A 22,911-nucleotide genomic window follows, 5' to 3' on the forward strand; every position below is an offset into this window, starting at 1 on the left:
TAAACCAGCATCTGCAGTTTTTTTCCCTATGAAACTTATTGAATATTGTTACAGCTGGATGTTACAATACGTTTATTGTCAAATGTTCCTCCCATGGACAATTAATGACACAGTCAAATGAAATGGATGGATCTACTCCAGAAAAATAAAACAAACGGTAAATCTCGTTGACACCTATGACAGCTCAAAGGTGCTCGGTTCATCGTTTCATTCTGGAGATGGCACCTCCAGCAATGCAGCATTCACTCAATACTGTCATGGGGGTCTCAGCACTGTTGTTCTGGTCAAATGTGTGGCGTAGGACTCAAACTCCCAACATTTGGACTCAGACCTAGAGAGCCACCCACTGAGGCAGGGCTGCATTGTTACCGGCGGAGAAGAAATGAAAGGGTTTGACACCCCTATTAAAGTACTAACAATATATATATTAATCTCAGGTTCGAAATCAGAAATAAAGTCAGTAAATGGTGGAGTAGCTCAGCAAGTGCAGCAGCATCTGTGGAAAGAGAAGTAACTAATGTTAAGTTGATGTCCTTTCCTCAGAAGGTCTGGAGAAAGGTCACCGACCCTAGCCGCCTGACAGGGCCAGCATAGTCAGTGATCATTGTCTTTAGCTCTATTTGTTCTGTTTCATTGGCATATGCAAAGTTTGCATTACGCTGATTAGTTTAACAGTGGCTTCCACCCTCTTCTTCTCTGGTTACAATGCAATCAGTTATCAGCTGTGGCTCAATGGAAAGCACTCTTAGTCTGAGTCAGGTTATTAATTCATGTCCCAGCTCCAGAGAAATGAGCATAACATTGGAGCTGACTCATCCGACGCCAGTAGACTGGGGCTGCACTATTGGAAGTACCATCTTTTCAACAAAACTTAAGCCCTCTTAGGTAGATCTAACTTTGTTGGTGCCATTTTAAAGAAGAGAAGGGTGTTCTCTCTGCATCACAGCAAATTCATATCCCTGTACCTTCTACATTTAGTACAGATTATCATTGATCATGGGAACCAACAGTGTACAACTCAGCTGCCAGGTTTTCCACCAAAAGTACAACAAGAATTACATGTCAAAAGTTAATTGAGGATGACAATGATGTTTTTACGTTGTGAAAGGTGCAATAAAAATTCTCCCCCTTCCTTTCCTTTGAAAGTCAAGTTTGCAGGAATTCACTGCGTAACTTGTGTCAGTGTCCGTAAGTATCAGGAACCCATCTGAAGGTTCGTCGGACAGTGGGAGTGGGAACCCATCTGAAGGTTTGTCGGACAGTGGGAGTGGGAACCCGTCTGAAGGTTCGTCGGACAGCGGGACCTGGAGGGAGCGGGAGATGTTGGACACGAGGAGCAAGGGCTGGTAGGAGGGTGAACCAGGATAATGCCTCTATCTCCTTCAAGGTCAGCTGCAGGAGATGCCCCCGGGACACAAAGATGGTCGGGCGAGGAGAGCAGAGGGACATCAGTTCGCAGGAACTGCTCCGTACATCAAACATATGGGCCAACCAGACTTTGGACTTCGAATAATGGCATCAAAAATGGCGGCGCCTGCATTTCACTACGCAGTTGCATTTGTGACAATAAAGCATGATTTAACTATTGAAACTGGAAGGTAGTTTTACAATCCTCACAGTTGGAAGCATTCTACACTCAAGGATTAAATGTTTTACTGTCTCTCATGGTCCATCCTGGTCTTTACGGAGAAGGTACCTGTGGAGATATATGCTGGTCACACAGATTCTTCCCACTGCATTTTACAAGCGACTGCTTGCTCTGAAAGTGATTGCAGTGAATGCTTTAAACCTTTGCTTGGATATTTTGAAGTTCCCTGCCTCCTCTTTCCCAGTGGCTGTGGAAACATCCCCAGCAGAAGATCCATATTCAACTCAATCATTGAAATAATCAACTGTAAAGACATAAACAGTGAAATAATGTCGTTATGAGTTTCAAAATATCGTCTTCACCATGTTAAACTTCAATGATGCAAAGAGGTAATTGCTTGCACCAGTCAAAGTACAAAACTATTTATATTAACACCAATTGAAGCCTTGTGGGTATTGTAAGATACTGTATGTGAAGGAGCTGCGGATGCTGGTTTAAACTGAAGATAGACACAAAATGCTGGAGTACCTCAGCGGGACAGACAGCATCTCTGGGGAGAAGGAATGGGTGATGTTTCGGGTCGAGACTCTTCTTCAACCCATTCCTTCTCCCCAGAGATGCTGACTGCCCGGCTGAGTTATTCCAGCATTTTGTGTTTAACATACTGTACATGTTTTACCCAGAACCCAAGCAGCGCGCAGGTGAACCTTTAGCCTTCGATTCTTTTAGGCTTCTATCCCATCCCCTATTTAAAACGAGCAGTTGACAGGAGAAGTAGCACAGGAGATTTAAAAAGCTGCCGTCCAGCAATGACTGCTCCTAGTGCTGTATAAATGGAATGCAGGCACTAACCGGGGGAGCGGCCATATGTTGCTGTGTTTGAGGGTAAGTGTTAAGGCTTTGGCTCGAGGGACTCAACAAAGAGGCTGAGTGGAGGTAGAAGGTAAGATAAGGTAAGGTTTTTTGTTGTAGCTCTTCTGTAATCTCAGTGCAGTTAGGGTGGTTTATAGACAATAGACAATAGGTGCAGGAGGAGGCCATTCGGCCCTTCGAGCCAGCACCGCCATTCAATGTGATCATGGTTGATCATTCTCAATCAGTACCCTGCCTTCTCCCCATACCCCCTGACTCCGCTATCCTTAAGAGCTCTATCCAGCTCTCTCTTGAATGCATTCAGAGAATTGGCCTCCACTGCCTTCTGAGGCAGAGAATTCCACAGATTCACAACTCTCTGACTGAAAAAGTTTTTCCTCATCTCAGTTCTAAATGGCATACCCCTTATTCTTAAACTGTGGCCCCTTGTTCTGGACTCCCCCAACATTGGGAACATGTTTCCTGCTTCTAACGTGTCCAACCCATTAATAATCTTATACGTTTCGATAAGGTTTGATCCACCTGCAGGATGTGGGAAGTCAGGGAAACTTCCAGTGCCCCTGAGGACCACCAGTGAGGGAACTGTAGCTCCTGGTTGACTGGGTGAGGGAACTGGAGCTGCAGCTGGATGACCTCAGGATCAGGATCTCATGATCTATGAGACTGAGGGCTTCATAGATAGGGGTTACAGTGAGGTAGTCACACCTGAAATAGAGAGAGTAGAGATAGTAGGTAGAGAGTGCAGGAATCCCCTGTGGTCATTCCCCTCAAAAACAGGTATACACTTTGGATACTCTGGCGTATCCAAAGCAGCAGCAGCAGCAGCCAGGTCTGTCTCTGAGACACAACGAGGCAGGGTGAAGTCAGAGGCCTATAGTAATGGGAGAATCATCAGTTAGGGAGACAGAGAGGAGATTATGTGGCAGCAAATGGGACTTTGGGGCAGTGTGTTGTCTCCCAGCCAGGATTCAGAATGTCTTGGAGTGGTATAACATTGTATCTTCCTCAACCACCGACAGCACATTCCAGATACTCACCACCCTCCGTGTAAAAAAACTTGCTCCACACATCTCCTTTGAACTGTGCCCCTCTCATCTTAAAGCTTTGCCTTCCAGTATTTGATTTTTCCGTCCTGGGAAAAAGGTTCTGACTGTCTATCCCATCGATGCCACTCATTATATTATATACTTCTATCAGGTCTCCCTGCAACCTCCGATGTTGCAGAGAAAACAATCCAAGCCTGCCCAACTACTCCCTGTAGATAATACCCCTAATCCAGGCATCGTTCTGGTAAACCTCCTCTGTACCCTTTCCAAAGCATCCACATTTTTCTAAGAATGGGGCAGCCAGAGCTGAACGCAATGCTCCATATGCAGCCTAACCAGTTCTACATAGCATCAACATGACTTCCCAACTCTTATGCTCAATGCCCCGACCGATGAAAGCGAGCATGCCATATCAGAGGAATACCACACATGGACAAGTGGAATGGACCTATGGTCTTCTCCTACCTGAACCACTTGCTGTGACACTCTGTTACAACACTTACATTGTGCAGGATTTGTAGGGAATGCTTTGTAGTGTTAGACACCCATGGTCAAAGAGTTTGTGCGGGAGGCTTCCTTTAGATGTCCAGCTATCTGTCTCTGGGTCGTAGCAGTCAAAGGCATCACTGTCTTCAATGATGTGGTCAGAAGTTATGTGTCGGCCTCCAGTGACGTAGACTTTGTTGTCTACAACAGTGGCTCCATGGTGCATCTTCCTCTCTTTCATATCGGCACATTTTATAAACTGGCTGCTCTTTGTGTCAAAGGCAATAGTTCTCCTTGTGTATCCTAAAAAAAATAAGAAGCAAACGTAAAACATAGCCATGATTCTCAGGCATAAAGCAAAATAATCTGCAATTCTGTGTCAGGTTGTCAGCTAAGGAGTAATAGTTCTCTCCATGAATGTAACACCTACCTCCAATAATAATAATCCTGTCCCCAACCACAGCTGCGGGGCCACAGATGTTTTTAACCATTCTTGTCTCCATTCTGAACCACATGTTCCGCGATATGTTGTAAACCTGAATCATGTTACAGAAATAACAAACCAATGTTACAAAAAAACTTCTGAATGAATTCTGCAGCAGGTTTAACTCCAGTGTCATTAAAAGTACTTGCGCCTATGTTATTGAGAAAGAATGAAGAGTCTGATAATATTGACAATAGGAAAGAGAAATTTCAGTTTAGTTTAGAGATACAATGTGGAAACAGACCCTTCGGCCAACCGGGTCCGTGCTGACTATCCACATTTTGTTACATTACAGCCTTATTTTAAAATGGATTTAATTCATTTTTTTATCATCAATCTACACATAATACCCCAGAATGAAGAAGCGAAAACAGGTGTTTAGAAATGTTTACAAAGTAATAAAAAATAAATAACTGAAATATTGGGCGGCACGGTAGCGCAGCGGTAGAGTTGCTGCTTTACAGCGAATGCAGCGCCGGAGACTCAGGTTCGATCCTGACTACGGGTGCTGCACTGTAAGGAGTTTGTACGTTCTCCCCGTGACCTGCGTGGGTTTTCTCCGAGATCTTCGGTTTCCTCCCACACTCCAAAGACGTACAGGTTTGTAGGTTAATTGGCTGGGTAAATGTAAAAATTGTCCCTAGTGGGTGTAGGATAGTGTTAATGTACGGGGATCGCTGGGCGGCACGGACTTGGAGGGCCGAAAAGGCCTGTTTCCGGCTGTATATATATGATATGATATGATAAACCGGAGCACCTGGAGAAAGCTCACGCATTCACAGGGAGAACGTACAAACTCCATACAGACAGCATCCAGAATCAGGATCGAATCCAGGTCTCTGTAAGGCAGCAACTCTACCGCTGCCTTTCCAAACTTTCCAAAGCTATTTATTTGAAGGGATTGTCGGAGAGGTGATTAATCTTGCTTGAAAGAGAATCAAATGCTTGATGCATTGTTTTTGTACTTCCACGATGTTTTAGATTCTCACATACTTTCAATGACACAGGAGGAAGCCGTTCAATCGACTGAGTCTGTACCAACTCCTAGCTGAGCAATCCCATCAATACCATTCCCATTCTTATTTCCCTATAACTCCGCAACCTATTCTCTCTCGTATCCATTAATTCCTTCTTGATTTTCCAGTCACCCATCCATGCGAGCGGCAATTTATCAGTAGGTCTAGGGGACGTGGGAGGAAACCAGAGCACCAGGGGAAAGCCACGAGGTCCCAGGGAGAACATGCAAATTCAACACAGACAGCACCAGAGGACAGGGTCAGCACCTTCGGCGCATATAACTCAGGGAAGATTTCTGTGCTGATATGTTCACTTGAGGGGAAACCCAAAAATATGGAGTCACAAATATAGGAGATACTCTTATGGTAAATCCATTTGGGAATTGACGAGAAACATTTTTAACCAGTGATGGTCAGACTTTGGATCTCTGGAGGTGAGTAGTAGAGGTGGGCTTAAGGGGAAGCTGGACGAAGAGGGGGAAAGAAAGATGCGGCGATGGGGTAGATGTGGCATGTACGTGGAGTCCTGGTTGAACCATAAATGCTGCCACAAGGTTGAAATTACAGGGGTATTCAGTGGTCTTGACAATTAGTCCAAAGACATGGGCTTTAGTCCTGGGGAATTTGATAATTAATTTTGTTCTGCATTTTTTTGGCTAGGTTGAATTCATCACTGGATAAATTTAAAAGAGAGTGTGATAGAGCTCTAGGGCCTAGTGGAATCAAGGGATATGGGGAGAAGGCAGGCACAGGTTACTGATTGTGGATGATCAGTCATGATTACAATGAATGGCGGTGCTGGCTGGAAGGGCCAAATGGCCTCCTCCTGCACCTATTTTCTATGTCTATGTCTTTTATAAGGGTGCTCTTAATAATGGTGCTTTCCATTGACCGAGAGAGCACATGGTCCATTTCTTTCCTGCTGCAGTTGTTACCTGCAGGAAGATGGGGAAACTTGATAATTAATTCATTAAACCTAAAGTTTTTAAAAAGTAGTATCTGTAATGATGATCGTGAAACAACATGATTGGTTCACTACTGCCCACCAGGGAAGGGAATTTGCCATCCTTACAGCCAAACCATTTGTGGTTCCACATGGTAGTGTCGCATTGGTTTAGGAGAACTTGGGGATGGACAATAAATGCTGCCATTGCTGGCAATGTCTGATTCAGTAAATGAATAAATCAAAATAACAAAGGATATTTGGATCATTGGACAAGCCTGAGGGAAAGAATTGTGTCCAAATCTGGGTGACAAACTTGAGAGAGAGCAGTAGAGATTTGCCAGAAGGTTGAGGGACGTGTAAGATGCAGAGACAGTGGTTGACGACAGAGCAGAGTTTAGGTTCGTTTATTGTAGTTTTAATTTAGTTTAGTTTAGTTTAGAGATACAGCGTGGAAACAGGCTTTTCGGCCCACCGAGTCCACGCCAACCAGCGATCCCCGCACACCAACGCTATCCTACACATACACTAGGGACAATTTTTAATGTTACCAAGCCAATAAGCCTACAATCCTGTACGTCTTAGGAGTGTGGGAGGAAACCGGAGCACCCGGAGAAAACCCACACAGGTCACGAAGAGAACTCTTGTTGCATGCTATCCAGTCCGTGAAAAGACTATACATGAAACAAGCTGTCCACAGTGTACAGATACAGGATAAAGGGTATAACATTTAGTGCAAGATAAAGTCCAATTAAATATAGTTTAAAGTTTTCCAATGAGGTAGATAGTGGGCCAGGACTGCACTTTAGTTGGTGAGAGGACTGTTCAGTTGCCTGATAGCAGTTGAGAGAAGGCGAAGGTGAAATTTAATTGGGTTATTCAATTAAATAAAGATTTGGTTCCTTGACATTTGGGTGAATAACTGGAATAAAATAAATAAGAAAGCACACGTGACGAGAAGAGAAGAATTATTTTTATATAGTGAGTGATCAGGGACGTTCTGCAGATTGAACGGGAGGTTTCAAAAGAGAACTGGATAAATACAAGAAGCTAAGGAATCTGTGGGGCTATGGAGATGAGATCGAATCGGATCCCTGTTCTGTCAAAGGGTCTCGACCCGAAACATCACCCATTCCTTCTCTCCAGAGATGCTGCCTGTCCCGCTGAGTTACTCCAGCTTTTTGTGTCTATCCCTGTTCTGTAGAGTTGGCATGACCACCATGGGCTGAATGTCCTCTGTGTGCAGTGAGTCATATCATATGACTCAGTATCTGAATGGAAGCAATTGTCTTCGTTGTACTGTATTAGCACATTGTGTGGAGCAGTACTGATGGGGGTTTAGGGTTCCATCGTGATGAGTCTGCCCTGCAGAGTATTGCAATTTTGGTCACTTAGTCCACAGCGGATAAATTATTCACCAACTATTTTACAAAATTGTCAGCTAATCACAATCTCTGAACAAAAGCTTTGCTCTGGATTTATCTCAGCGGTGAAACGTTTGAATGCTCGATCTCAGTTATTCTTGATCACATTATTTATTGATCGTTTTAATTCTGCTATCATATGTTTCATGACTCTACCTACTAATGTACAGTTTATGGAATTTCCATCTTGGTTAAATAGCCCGGATAGATATAAATCTTCAACGACAATCATTCAGAGAGCAGGGGATTAATGTTACAGTTATCTTCCACTTTTTTTTAGACATTTCTGGAAGCTCGGTTTCATTCCAGGCTAAATCATCCTGGTATATTTGCCTTATTTCCAGATTCTTATTGGTGCTCATACATTAATCCTGAAGAAGTGTCTCAACCCGAAACGTCTCCTATTCCTTTTCTCCAGAGATGTTGTCCGACTCGCTGAGTTACTCCAGCTTTTTGAGTCCATCTTTGTTTCAAACCAGCATCTGCAGTTCCTTTCAACACAATCCTGAAGACGAGTTTGTTTATAGCTCCAAGAAATTGTGATAAATGAAGCGACTTCAAGGTGAGCAACTTTACGTAAGCTGACCTTGCATAAACACGTTTTGATGTTTATGCTTCGTACATCTGATTAGCAGGATTATTAAGCAGAGGAATGCCAGGCTGCCAGAATTCTGTGCGTTTAAAGTCATCTTGTTGATGTTAAATGTACGTTTTGTTTTATTTTTAATTCTGTGTATGTAGGGGGGTGGTGGGGGGGTTGGGGGAAACCTTTTTTTAAATCTCCTCCTCAACGGAGATGCGACCTTTACCGTGTCGTATCTCCGTTCGCTCTACGGCCTAACATCGTGGAGTCGGCGGCCTCCAGCTGGGATCGACCTCGAAGACTCCGGTCGCAGGGCCTGGACTTACCATCTCGGAGGCTTCGGCCGTGGGCCCTGCAGACCGCAACATCGGGAGTTCGCAGGTCCCTGGCTGGCGACCGGCTTGGGAGCTCCAGCCGTAGCAGCTTCGACCGCCCCGAAGCGCGAGGTACGATCAACCCGCCCGCAGGCCCTTCATCGCCCTGCGTGGCTCGGCCCTGGGACTTTCCATCGCCCGGTGGGGGCTCAGGACTCTCATCGGCCTGCTCGGCTCGACCCTGGGACTTTCCATCGCCCGGTGGGGGCTTCAAGGGGTTGGGAGCCTCGATCGCCTCGTGGCGCCACGGGAGAAGAACGAGGAGGAGATAAGACTTTGCCTTCCATCACAGTGAGGGTATGCCTAGAGCAATCACTGTGATGGCTGTTTTGTGTAAAAAATTGTATCTGTGTGTCTTGTGTTCTTTAATGTCTACTGCCGGACCCTGACGTGAGAGGACGCTGGCGTTGATTATTCGCCGCTTTTCCGTCAGGATAGTTTGTCTGTTTGTCTGTTTGTTTCTATGTTAATTGTATTTGTAAAGCGCTTTGTGCATGTGTTAAGGCGCTATATAAAATAAATATATTATTATTATTATTATTATAAACATACAATGAGAAATATTGTGTCTTTAACTTGGCCAAATTTCCCCAGGCCGAAGAACTGGAGCGTTAGAAAACAAAGTTTAACACCAAGTCACGTGAGAAGGATTAAGGCAAATGACCAAACACCTGGCAAAAAGTAGGATTTAAGTGTTTGAAGGCTGGAGTGAGAGGTGGAAAGGTTTAAAGAGGGAATTCCAGATCTTGGGACCTTGACCTATAGGTGGTGCTGCTATTGAATGACAGGAAGCCAAAATTCATGGAGCGTACAGATCTTGGAGGAGGTTTAAGTGTAGGTTTATGATTGTCACGTGTACTGGGGCACAGTGAAAAGCTTTATTTTGCACGTTATCCAATCAGATCTGATCATACTATACATAAATACAACCAAGTCATGGATATGGGATGGGATGGGGATATTCTATCACAACGAAGAGAATTTAAAAACTGCAGCTTCAGTTAGGAGCCAGCGTGAGATAGTGTGTAGCGTGGTGAGGGGCAGCACAGCTTGGGGAGGTGGGGAGCAGAGTGTTAGACGTCTGCAGGTTTATGGAGAGAGGATGATGGGAGCCCAGGCAGTGGGATGGTCACATGTCACCAGGCGTCACCAACTTGTGTCCTGACCTCTCCCTTTCACCGAGCTCAAGTGATCTCCAGAGAACATTCCTGACAGCCGTACCTGTATCAAGCGAGCGGCATTCTGGACCACGTCCTCCCCGCCAAAGACATAGAGGCGCTGGTTGACGGCAGCAGTGGCCGGGTGCAGCACGGCAACAGGCATGGGAGCCATCTTCTCCCAGAGACCAAACACGCTGTCGTACCTGTGCGTTGTGTCCAGTATCTCCTGACTGGGCCCAATTCCTCCCAGAGAGAAAATATAATTCATGTGCGCCAGAGTCTGATGGGAATAGCAGGGGAGGGGCATGTCTCTCTCTGACCGCCAGCGATTCATTTTCAAGGAGAAACTATAAACTCTGGCACTCACAATGCTCTTCTTGTTATCACTGATCAGTCCTCCGAGGAGGTACACATTCCTGTGTAAGCATACAGATGAAGCTTTGTAAAGATGCACGGGAAGCTTCGAGAGGGCTAGCCATTGCTGATTCGCATAATTATACAAGAACACCTCCCTTGTGGTCTGATGGTTGTTCTTCCTACCGCCAATGGTGACGAGGAACTCCCGGGAAGAGCACCTGCGTGGTACGTGCCGCAAGGGCTGGACGTTGGGGCTGTTTGTAGGGCTCAAGGAAAATAGCAACCTCAGCGCTGATTCCAGGATGCTTCTGCACATGGATGAGGCTTGGATGAAGGGGTTGATGGCGATGAAGTGGAAGAGGTAGGTGGGGTGCACATACTGGAGTCGCACCTTCTCCAGGAGCTTGTGTGCGTGCTGCTGCCGGGCCACTGGGTCGTGGCTGATCCAGGTGGCCAGTGCTTCGAATACCTGCTCTTCTTCAGCACGGATTTCATCGTCTCCGAGGTAGCCCGCCAGCTCGGTGCAGGAGAGCTCCTTCAGTTCGTCAGAGGATGCCACTTCCAGGAAGTGCTCCAATGCCACCGCCTTGGCCCCGCGCTGCAGACTTTTGCAGTCGTACACTTGCGCCAGCCTTACCATGCCCAGGCAGTTGTCAGCAGTTAACTGACTTTGCAAGTACACTGAACAAGCCTCAAGCACCCTGGGGTACTGGTAAATTGCAGCAGCTTCCATCAAGGGGAAAACATTTGCCGTGTTTATAGTAATTTCACCCGTGTACACATAATCCACAAGCAGAGTCAGAATGTCCCCATCGATCCCCAACAACTGGACCTGTTTTAGGAATCTTTCTTTGAAGTTGTGACAAAACATAGCCCTGAAATAGGGACTACTTGATGCCAATACGTTTCGGTGGCAGGGCACCTCTTTGTTCCCAGCACAGAGAACAACATCGGTCAAAGTCTCTTCATGCCGTAGAGTATTAAGCTGCCTTAATAATTGGTGAGACAGGTCCATTTCTTTGAACTGAAATGAGTCATGAGGAACTGTAGGGTCTTTCATGCTGTAAAAACAGAAAGATTTTGCGATGTTAAAGATAAGCCAGATCGTTTTAAGTGGAAATTCTTGTGGCATACTCTATGCATTTGTTATTATTTGATCCAGGAAAAATGAGACAAGCAAATACTATAAAAAATTTACGATTGAACACCAATGCAGTGTAATGAGTTCATGGATGTGGGTAGCTCATAGATAACAATGCATTCTCAGAAGTTTCACGGTTTATAAACTGCATGACTTGTTGGCAGAAGCTTGGGATTTTATAGGTTGTTTTTTTAAAGATAGTCGACTGAAAACGCAGACTTTGGCTGTGGAAAGTAACAGCTATGCTCTGATTTATTGGGGTTGAGAATGTACTGTCTGAAAGGGAGTGGAAGTGAAGTCTAAATTTGTTATAGAAGGGAATTGGAGAGATGGTTATAGAGTCATAGAATCATACAGCACGGAAACAGATCCTCTGCCCAACTTGCCGATGTCAAGATGCCTCATCTACACTAGTCCCACCTGCCCGTGTTTACCTTCTGAACCTTTCCTATTTATGTACTGATCCAAATGTCTTTTAAATGTTGTTATAGTACCTGCCTCAACAACCTCCTCTGGCAGCTCATTCCATATACTCACCATCCTTTGTGTGAAAAAAACTGCCCTCAGGTTCCCATTAAATCTTTCCTATTTCACCTTAAACCTTTGTCCTCTGGTTGTCCTCTTCATTCCACTACCCTGGATAAAAGACAATGCATTTACCCTAATTATTTCCCAAAATACACCATTATAGGATCACCCTTCATCCTCCCGTGTTCCAAGGAATAAAACCCCAGCTTGCTTAACCTCTCCCTATAGCTCAGGGCCCAAAGTCTTGGTAACATCCTCCTAAACCTTCTCTGCACCCTTTCCAGCTTAACAACATCTTTCCTGTAACAGGGTGACCAAAACTGAACACATTATTCCAAATATGATCTCACCAATGTCTTTTGCAATTGTAAAGTAACATCTCAATTTTAATACTCAATAATACTCCATACTTTCAGTCTGAAAAAGGGTCCCAATCCAAATCGTCACCCATCCTTTTTCTCCACAGATGCTGCCTGACCTGCTGAGTTACTCCAGCACTTTGTGTCTACCTTTGATACATACCAGCATCTGCAGTTCCTTGTTTCTATACTCAATATTCTGACCAATGAAGGCCAAATGTGCCGAAAGCCTTCTTGCCCACCCTATCTCGCTGTGACACTACTTTCAAGGAACAGTACATACATTCCTTGATCCCTCTGCTCTACAACATTCCCTAGGGACCTGCCATTCACTGTGAACAGTTGAAGGAAGTTGAAGAAGTAAAATTTGCAAGGCTTTGAGGAAAGAGTAAGGGAAGTGATATTAACTGAAGGGCTCATTCTGAAAGCAAGCATACTATGCTGTGAAACCTATCCAGGTTAGTGCCCTGCTCCAACCTTAATACTCCACATGCCAGCGTGTAGGGTCAATACCAGGAGGGTCTCCAAATGTCAAGGAAACTCAGGCATAAAACAATTCACTAAAAAAAAGCACAAATAATATTTGTTGCAAACATACACATAACAAACGGGGGCACAGTAGTTAGTGGTTGCGCAGATAGAGTTTGTGACCATTGAGTTCAAATACCACCTTGACAGCTGGCAAAGGTCATTGAGCTAGTAAAACAAAGTTAATTTCAGCAGTGGTAATCATAAACGCGCTGGATTGTCAAATGACCAAATGTTCTTCAGAGAAGGTTATCTGCTGTCCTAACAATGTCCAGCCTATATGTGACCCCAGGCCCACCACAGTGGACTACGTTTAACTACCTTATCAGTACAGAGCCGATGGAGATAGCAATAAGTGTTAGTGTCACCAGGGATATTTCCATCCTGTGAGTTAAAATGAATTCCCTCCTTTTTAACACTGACCCAACCCAAGAGAAAATGAGAACAGGTGTCAAGAACAATAGGAAGAAATTAATAGGCATGTTGTGCATTGTCCAGGTTTCTGATTGGTCCATATTGAACCATTTGATTGGGTTTAATGCAATATATCCTAGTTCCTGAGCTGAATTCTTTTTTATTTTTGTCCAGCCTACCCTTCCCACACCAGGAGTTTCATTTATGCAGATGACCTGTGTATTACAACCCAAAGTGCTCATACTACAAAGGGAATCACCTGAGTGCCAATCCATCTAAAACCCAAGGCTGCGCCTTCCACTTGAAGAACAAGTATGCAAATCGAAGGTTGAAGATCATATGGAGTCAGATTGGAGCACTGTGACAGTCCAGTCTATCTTGGTGTGACTCTTGATCGATCTCTGACCTACAAAGCACATATCACCAAGCTTAAAGGAAAAGTCAGTTCCAGAAATGTTCTTCTTAGCAAGCTGAGTACCTCAAAATGGGGAGCAAATTCTAAATCCATTTGATCAACAGCTCTGGCTTTCTGCTTTTCCACTGCCGAGTGTGCCTGAGCAGTATGGGAGCACTCAGCTCATGCAAGGAAGATTGATCCTGTGCTAAACACAAGCTGTTGCTGCATCTGTGGATGCATGAAACCTACCAAGACTGACAACATCTACCTACTCTCTGGCATTGCACCTCCTGGAATCAGAAGAGCTGTAGCCAATCAAAAAGAACGCCTCAGACAATCAGAGGATGAAAGACACCCCCTACATGACCACCCTTTACTACCTCAGCGTTTGAAATCACGCAGAAGTTTCCTCTCTTCTGTCCATCCCCTGGACTACAGTGCATCATCCAGAAGGCTCAAACTCTGGGAAGAGAGACTAGAGAAATCTCCGGAAGACATTCACATGGCAATCGATCCCTCTGAGAAACTCCCACCAGGTTCCGATCGTGGATAACCTGGCGCGGTCTCAACAGACTGCGGACAGGCATGGGGAGGAGCAAATCGAACATGCTGAAGTGGGGATATACTGAAGATGCGGCAGACTGCGAGTGCGGACGGGGCCTCCAGATTATGGAACATCTCCTGAGCTGTGACATGCTGCATGACACATGCACTGTAAAGGATCTTGCAGAGGCCAACGATGTGGCACTAGAATTTGCTCGCTATTGGTAAACAGTTGTGTGATGACTCGAATTAAAAAAATGTTGTCCATTGAGGTGAAATAATTTTCTGTTAACGTGAATGTCTGATTGAGAATGGATATTGAAGCCAATTATATCTTTTGCATGGTTTAGTTTTTTTAGAGATACAGTGCAGAAATAGGCCCTTCGACACACTGAGTCCGCATTGACCAGCAATCCCCGTACACTCACACTATCCTCCAAAGACGAGGGGCAATTTTACATTGATATCAAGCTACTGTACATCTTTGGAGTGTGGGAAGAAACAGAAGATCTCGGAGAAAACCCATGCGGTCACGAGGAGAAGGTACAAACTCTGTACAGACAGCACCCGCAGTTGGGTTCGAACCCGGGTTTCTGGCACTGTAAGCGCTGTAAGGCAGCAACTCTATCGCTGCGCCATCGTGCTGCAGTAAGTACCATGCCGTGTTAAGTACATGACAGTTCGGGGATTAGTGCCTCACAGGTGTGAGGCCTCATTGAGATGATATTAGAGTTCATCATGCCTTACCCTTCGTCTCCAAACTTACTAACATCAAACAGACACCTCGTCTCACTCAATAAAGCCTCTTGATAGGTTATCAACAACAAAGGAAAATTACACCGAAATGGACCATGGAGAGATTAATGTACAAAGGAACCCTCAACATGTTTAAGTAACGTTCGCCCAAATGTGTCCCACCCCAAATTTTGATCCTGTCCCCTTCCCTATTTCTCCCTGAAACACTGCAAGACACACCCAAAGCCCCCAAAGGAAATTTGAGCTTGAAAAAGCAGGACAACCCATCACATGAGTGGATGGCAGGTGCAAACACCTCATGTAGAAAGAGCAATTAGTCATGAAATCTTAGTGACTGCATGAAAGAATTCTATTCCCCAGTCAATATGGGTTTTTTTCAAAGCAAGCAGCAAAGACCAAAAGGTTACAAGCTTGAAGAAAGACACAAGTTGGCAATGCAATGAATTTTGATGCGTTTAGACATTTCAAATAGATTATTCAATTACCTGAGTTCCATGGTTGATGGTGTCCAAAGCACAGTTGTCGGATAGTGCCAAACTTTCCTCTTTACACCTTCTTTTCTGGCCCGATGCTGTATGTGTACCAGAGGTACTTGAAGGTGCATGCAGAACAACTGAATGTGAAGGCCTTGCAGTGGTGGTGTCAGTGAAATGTTCCTGAATTAATATTTCCAGATTTTTTAATAGGCAGACAGCCTTGCGTTGATACTTGTATTTACTTCAGCAGTCGAACAAAACATAACTTACATTCCGGGACTATTAATAGACCAGCATGGACTTCCAACTCACACCACATGTGACATCTCACTTGCTTGTTTGTGCCGGTGCTAAGATAAGACCCGCACCATTTTTATGCCTGCCTTGGGGAGAAGGTGGTTTAATTTAATTTTTAAGGGGCCTACTTCCATCCACTTTAAACTGGGGACACATGTGGTGAGAATCAATTGCCAAGTGCTAAACCTGAGTTAATTTCTCCAAACTGGTGCTTCGATTCAAACTTCAAAGCTAAACCCTGTTGTGGATGCTCTGCATTTTCCTGAAGTATGTGTTGATAAATTGGTGCGTGTAAGGAAGTTGATCTCACAGATTACTGTCCTTACGGTTTGGAGCCAAGGTTTCTAATACCATCTCCCTGAGGTGCTGAATTCCTTCCAGAGTTTCTGTAAAAAAATCAGCGACTGCTAAAATTGGTAGGTTTAAATATTAAAAACTGGATCCCAATTTGATGAGAAGGAGGCTTCTGATAATAGATGGGGAGAGAATGTATTTATACAGCACCTTTCAAATCTCAGTTTGTGGTAAAGCAATTGAAGGCCAATTTAAGTGTGTTATGTTTGTAGGTGTGGTCGGCCTGACCGGAAACATCGTCTGTCTACTTCCCTCCACGGACGCTGCCTGACTCTGAGTTCCTCCCGCAGTTTATTTTTTGTTCAGGTTTCCATTATCTGCGGTCTCTTGTGACTCCATGGCTGCAGGAAGTACGGCAGTCAATTTATATGCAATAAGATCCGCAGGCGTGAATTGTCCAAGATAGACTGGCGATTGATGCTGAAAGGGTTGACGGTGGACATGCAATGGAAGGCATTTAAAGGTCGCATGGATGAACTACAACAAGTGTTCATCCCAGTTTGGCAAAAGAACAAACCAGGAAAGGTAGTGCATCCGTGGCTAACAAGGGAAATCAAGGATAGTATTAAAACAAAAGATGAAGCATACAGATTAGCCAGAAAAAGTAGCATACCAGAGGACTGGGAGAAATTCAGAGTTCAGCAGAGGAGGACAAAGGGCTTAATTAGGAAAGGGAAAATAGATTATGAGGGAAAACTGGCAAGAAACATAAAAACAGACTGCAAAAGCTTTTATAGATATGTCAAGAGAAAAAGATTAGTTAAGGCAAATGTAGGTCCCTTGCAGTCGGAAACAGGTGAATTGATCATCGGGAACAAGGAGATGGCAGACCAATTGAACAAATACTTTGGTTCTGTCTTCACTAAGGAAGACATAAACCGTCTGCCGGAAATAGCGGGGGAACCGGGGGTCTAAAGAGATGGAGGAACTGAGGGAAATCCAGGTTAGTCGGGAAGTGGTGTTAGGTAAATTAAATGGATTAAAGACAGATAAATCCCCAGGGCCAGATAGGCTGCATCCCAGAGTGCTTAAGGAAGTAGCCTCAGAAATAGTGGATGCATTAGTGATAATTTTTCAAAACTCTTTAGATTCTGGAGTAGTTCCTGAGAACTGGAGGGTAGCTAATGTAACCCCACTTTTTAAAAAGGGAGGGAGAGAGAAAACGGGGAATTATAGACCAGTTAGCCTAACATCGGTAGTGGGGAAAATGCTAGAGTCAGTTTTTAAAGATGTGATAGCATTACATTTGGAAAGTGGTGAAATCATCGGACAAAGTCAGCATGGATTTACCAAAGGCAAATCATGTCTGACGAATCTTATAGAATTTTTCGAGGATGTAACTAGTAGAGTGGATAAGGGAGAACCAGTCGATGTGTTATATCTGGACTTTCAGAAGGCCTTCGACAAGGTCCCACATAGGAGATTGGTGTCCAAACTTAAAGCACACGGTATTGAGGGTTCAGTGTTGAGGTGGATAGAAAATTGGTTGGCGGACAGGAAGCAAAGAGTAGGAATAAACGGGTCCTTTTCGGAATGGCAGGCAGTGACTAGTGGGGTACCGCAAGGCTCAGTGCTGGGACCCCAGTTATTTACAGTGTATATTAATGATTTGGACGAGGGAATTGAATGCAACATCTCTAAGTTTGCGGATGACACAAAGCTGGGTGGCAGTGTTAGCTGCGAGGAGGATGCTAGGAGGCTGCAGAGTGACTTGGATAGATTAGGCGAGTGGGCAAATGCATGGCAGATGCAATATAATGTGGATAAATGTGAGGTTATCCACTTTGGCGGCAAGAACAGGAAAGCAGAGTATTACCTGAATGGTGATCGATTGGGAGAAGGGGAGATGCAACGTGACCTGGGTGTCATGGTGCACCAGTCATTGAAAGCAAGCATGCAGGTGCAGCAGGCAGTGAAGAAAGCGAATGGTATGTTGGCATTCATAGCAAGAGGATTTGAGTTTAGGAGCAGGGAGGTTCTGCTGCAGTTGTACAGGGTCTTGGTGAGACCGCACCTGGAGTATTGTGTGCAGTTTTGGTCTCCTAACCTGAGGAAAGACGTTCTTGCCTTAGAGGGAGTACAGAGAAGGTTCACCAGATTGATCCCTGGGATGGCGGGACTTACATATGAGGAAAGACTAGATAGACTGGGCTTGTACTCGCTGGAATTTAGAAGACTGAGGGGGGATCTTATAGAAACATATAAAATTCTTAAGGGGTTGGAGAGGCTAGATGCGGGAAGATTGTTCCCGATGTTGGGGGAGTCCAGAACCAGGGGTCACAGCTTAAGGATAAGGGGGAAGTCTTTTAGGACCGAGATGAGAAAACATTTCTTCACACAGAGAGTGGTGAGTCTGTGGAATTCTCTGCCACAGAAGGTAGTTGAGGCCAGTTCATTGGCTATATTTAAGAGGGAGTTAGATGTGGCCCTTTTTGCTAAAGGGATCAGGGGGTATGGAGAGAAGGCAGGTACAGGCTACTGAGCTGAATGATCAGCCATGATCATATTGAATGGCGGTGCAGGCTCGAAGGGCCGAATGGCCTACTCCTGCACCTATTTTCTATGTTTCTATGACACCAATGATAATGACTAGATTATTTAGAGCCAGAGTCTTGACCTTTGACCCAATTCGTAAATACTAACCAAGATATCCTAATTAAGATAATCCCATTTTGCCTGTGTTTGACCCCGTTTAGTGCCCAGAAACCTATCCATCTCTTTCTTTAATATATTCGGTGATTTGGCCCCTGATAGCCTAGTATGGGGGAGAATTACACAGGTTAAAAACCTTCTGGGTGAAGATGTTGCTCCTGATCTCAATTCGACATATCCTTTGCCTGTGCGTGAAACTGAAACTGTGAACTCTGGCAAAGTAACTAACAGGAGAATAAATTATGAAGGATCTGCTCGTGTGAGATCGCATTTCCTTTCAAGATGCCGCTGTGTTTTTAATTTATTTCTGGCGGCTGCACTCTCTCACCAGATCGGTCACTCAATGGTTAAGAGTTGTACCGCTTGGTCTTGAGGTCATAGAGTCATAGAGCATAGAAACAGGCCATTCGGCCCAACCTGCCCACGCTGACCAACATGCCCCATCTACACGAGTCCCACCTGCTTGCTTTTGGCCCATGTCCCTCTAAACCTATCCTTTTCATGTACCTCTTTAAATGTTTCTTAAACTTGCAATAGTACCTGTCTCAACTACCTCCACCGGCAGCATATTCCATACACCCACCACCCTCTGTGTAACAAAAGTTACCCCTCAGGTTCCCATTAAATGTTTCTCCCCTCACCTTAAACCTATGTCCTCTGGTTCTCGATTTCACCAATTCTGGGCAAGGGACTATGCATTTACCCAATCTATTCCTCTCATAATTTTGTACATTGGATGGTGGAAGTGATTTGTGTGGTCCCGGTGTCAGGAAAATATTCATCTTGGCAAGAGCCCAGCATAACAGAGGAGACATCATGGAAAATACCATAAGTCACTCTGTACCTGCACTGTAGTTGACCCACATACAGACCGTTTGGTTGCAAAAGAGTCCCTTGGCTCTGGTTCACATCATGTGATTGTCAACAACTTCTGGCTCACTTTCTTCAGACTGAATAACTTTGTGGTAAACTCATTCTCTCCACCAGAGGGTGATTCAGCCAAGGTCTGGAAATAATCCCATCCCATGCCATGTTACAAGTGATTATTGAATTAAAAGGGTAATACTTTTTTTTCCGTTCAACCTTGCACATTGTTAGTTAAAAACCCGTTTCATCCACTTTCTAAATACATGTATAAACTCCTTGCTTGGACACTTTATTAGCTGTGGCTGAGAGGGATTTATTATTAAAGGATGCTGCACAAAATGGTGGATGTTACCTGGTCCATCAAGGGTATTGACCTCCCCACCATCAAGATTTACAGTAAGAGCTGTCTCCAGAAGGCAACTAATATCATTAACGGTCCACATCGCCATGGCCTTGCTCTCGTCTTGCTGCTATCATCGGGAAGATCCAAGAGCCTGAGAACCGTTACCTCCAGGTTGTAGAACAGCTTCTTCCTATCGGGCCTTTGAACCATCCTGTACAATCCTAACGACAGCCCTACCTCAGCAATGAACAACTATGGTCTTTGCACCACTAAAGTTGTGTTACATATTTTGCATCCTGCTTCATGGTCTGCTTTACCTAGAAAAGTTGATAATTTATTGCATATTTAGTTGTTATTTTGATGCGTTTAATGAAGCTGAAGCAAGTGTGAATTTCATTGTTCCAATCCCAGTGCACATGACCATTAAACTTCTGTTGTCTGCCTTAGACTGGCCCGGTCTTTGCAGATTCACCCCACCTTCCCCGTATCCTGGGTTGAGCCCGTGTCTTCCAGCTCCCTGTCTCCTGCTCCTCTGCCACCTCCGCCACCTCGCATCAAGTGTACACGGTGAAACAACTGCTGAAGTCCCGGCGGCATGGCAGAGAGTACCTGGTTGACTGGGAGCGCTACTGTCCAGAGGAGAGGAGCTAGATTCCTGCCCGTGACATCCTGGTCCGTGACTTTCATCAGCAGTATCCGGACAAGCCAAAGAGGAGGCGTCTGTGGGAGGGGGGCCCCTGTCACACTTGCCACGCCTCCAGACACTTGAGACTCTTTCCACACTCATCCCCTGAGCTATTAGGAGTTACACCTGCATTTAATCTGCTCCCCTAATCTATCATTTGGTTCAATACCTGAGATCATCACCAATTGGGTGCCGACTAATCAGTTCTGCATTCTGTCGGTTCAATTGCAGTTCTGAGTTCTGTCGGTTCCTGGTCTATATCTTTCGGTTCCATTCGCGTCTGAATTTTGGGGTTTCTTCGGTACTTCTCGGTGAGCCTGCATTCAAGTCCTGCATTAGGCACGTGCATAAAACAGGAGGCTGTTACAAGTACCCTACAAGCCAGAGGGAACTCTTGTTAATTTCAATGCTGGTCAGAGTAACTTTACCCTTTTAAAAAATATATTATTTTAAGTTTACTTGCACCTCACGGTTCACTCATCGCTTCCCAACCAAACCATCCCCTCTCCAGGAACATACCTCCTGGAACCGCAGGAGATACAACACCTGTCCTTATTCCTCCTCCCTTGACTCCATCCAGAGACCCCAACAGTGCATTCAGGTGAGGCCGAGGTTCACCTGCACCTTCCCCAACCTCATCTCCTGTACCCAGTGTTCCCGGTGTGGGCTCCTATGTATCGGCGAGACCAAGTATGGACTTGCCGATCATTTCGCTGAACACTTGCGCTCAGTCCACCTTGGCTTAAGCGATCTCCCGGTTTGCCAAACACTTTAACCCCTTTCCCATTCCCATACTGACCTTTCTGTCCTGGCCTTCTTCCCTCCACTGTCAGAGTGAGGCACGCAATTTGGAGGAACAGCGCCTCATATTTCGCTTGGGCAGCTTACAACCCAATGGTATGATTTTGATTTCTCTAATTTCAAGTAACTCCTGCATTCCTTCCTCCCCTCTACCCCTCTCCCCATCCGAGTCATCTTACTAGTTCCAGTTTGCATCCTTGTATCCCTGTCGTTAGCACATCTTCCCCAGCCAACAATTGGCCATTATGGACTCCACCCTTTTTGAGGTCATCCCTGTTTTGTTCTGGCCTTTTCTCGCCCCCAGTCCCCCACCCCCACCACCAACCTCTATCTTTCAGTCTGAAGAAGGGTTCCGATGATGGAGGAGTGTTGTGAGGGTGGACAGCAATGGCCACTAGCTGTAGGCCTGTACTGTGCCTGTACGGTTGTTAACGCGAGTTGCTAAGATGAAGGATGGAAGCTTGTGTTACAAATGAACCTGTTCCCTTTTTCCAGAGATGCTGCCTGACCTGCTGAGTTACTCCAGAATTTTGTGTTTACGTTCAGTTTAATGCTTGCTTGGACACAGTCAGGGCCATTATATCAGCCAAAAATAGCCTCCAGGGACTGAACAGCGTCCTCTTGTCCCGATGTGAAACGAAATCCTGGGAAAATTGGGTGGATTTGTTTGCTTTGAACAAGTTTCTCTCTCAAAATGGTGGAGGGTTGGAATGAAGGAAATGTTCACAGCTTTATTTTTCTGGCTTCCCTCCTCCATCACTTCTCCTTCCCTCTGTCACTGCGGAGGGCATGCACAGAGTTCTAACAGAGGGAAACTTTGGGATGGAATTTTGAATAAATATTTGCACTCTATATTAAACAAGCCTTACTGATGTTTATAATATTAAATCTTCGGACACAGGGCTAAAGAAACAAAATTAAGTAACTTTTGTGCTGAGGCATTGGGAGAGTTACAGGTAGGATGAGTGAAGGATCAGTGTCACACTTTGACGTGGTAATTCTAGGAAAAATAAAGATGTTATTTTCATGATATATCAATAAACCAACTTGTGAAGATGTTGAACAGAGTCTTTGACTCAGAATAGACAAACGTTTGACATGACGGGTGGCACAGCGATAGAGTTGCTGCCTTATAGCACCAGAGACCCGAGTTTGATCCTGACCATGAATGCTGTCTATATGGAGTTTGTATGTTTGCCATGTGACCATGTGGGTTTTCCCCACGTTTCCAAAGACGTACAGGTTTGTAGGTTAATTGGCTTCGGCAAAGATTGTAAATTGTCCCTAGTGTGTAGATAGAAAACTGATGACAATTTATGTATCACACAGAAAACTGATGACAATTTATGTATCTTTTATTTATAATGGATGATCTCTTGCTCTCTTGCTATCCACTTTGCTGCTGTAACACTGTAAATTTCCCCGGTGTGGGACGA

The 22,911-nt window shown here is 44.9% G+C and overlaps 1 protein-coding gene across 1 annotated transcript; it reads right to left on the reverse strand.

Annotated features, from left to right (window-relative positions):
* Window positions 1–4,006: 4,006 nt before the first annotated feature.
* On the reverse strand, window positions 4,007–11,477 carry LOC144593146 (kelch-like protein 38). The gene is given in 4 exon segments (XM_078398626.1): window positions 4,007–4,296; window positions 4,424–4,529; window positions 10,039–11,432; window positions 11,435–11,477. Coding segments are annotated over 4 exon segments (1,833 nt in total).
* Window positions 11,478–22,911: the final 11,434 nt, after the last annotated feature.

Source organism: Rhinoraja longicauda, chromosome 4 (assembly GCF_053455715.1).
Source record: "Rhinoraja longicauda isolate Sanriku21f chromosome 4, sRhiLon1.1, whole genome shotgun sequence".
NCBI lineage: Eukaryota > Metazoa > Chordata > Chondrichthyes > Rajiformes > Arhynchobatidae > Rhinoraja > Rhinoraja longicauda.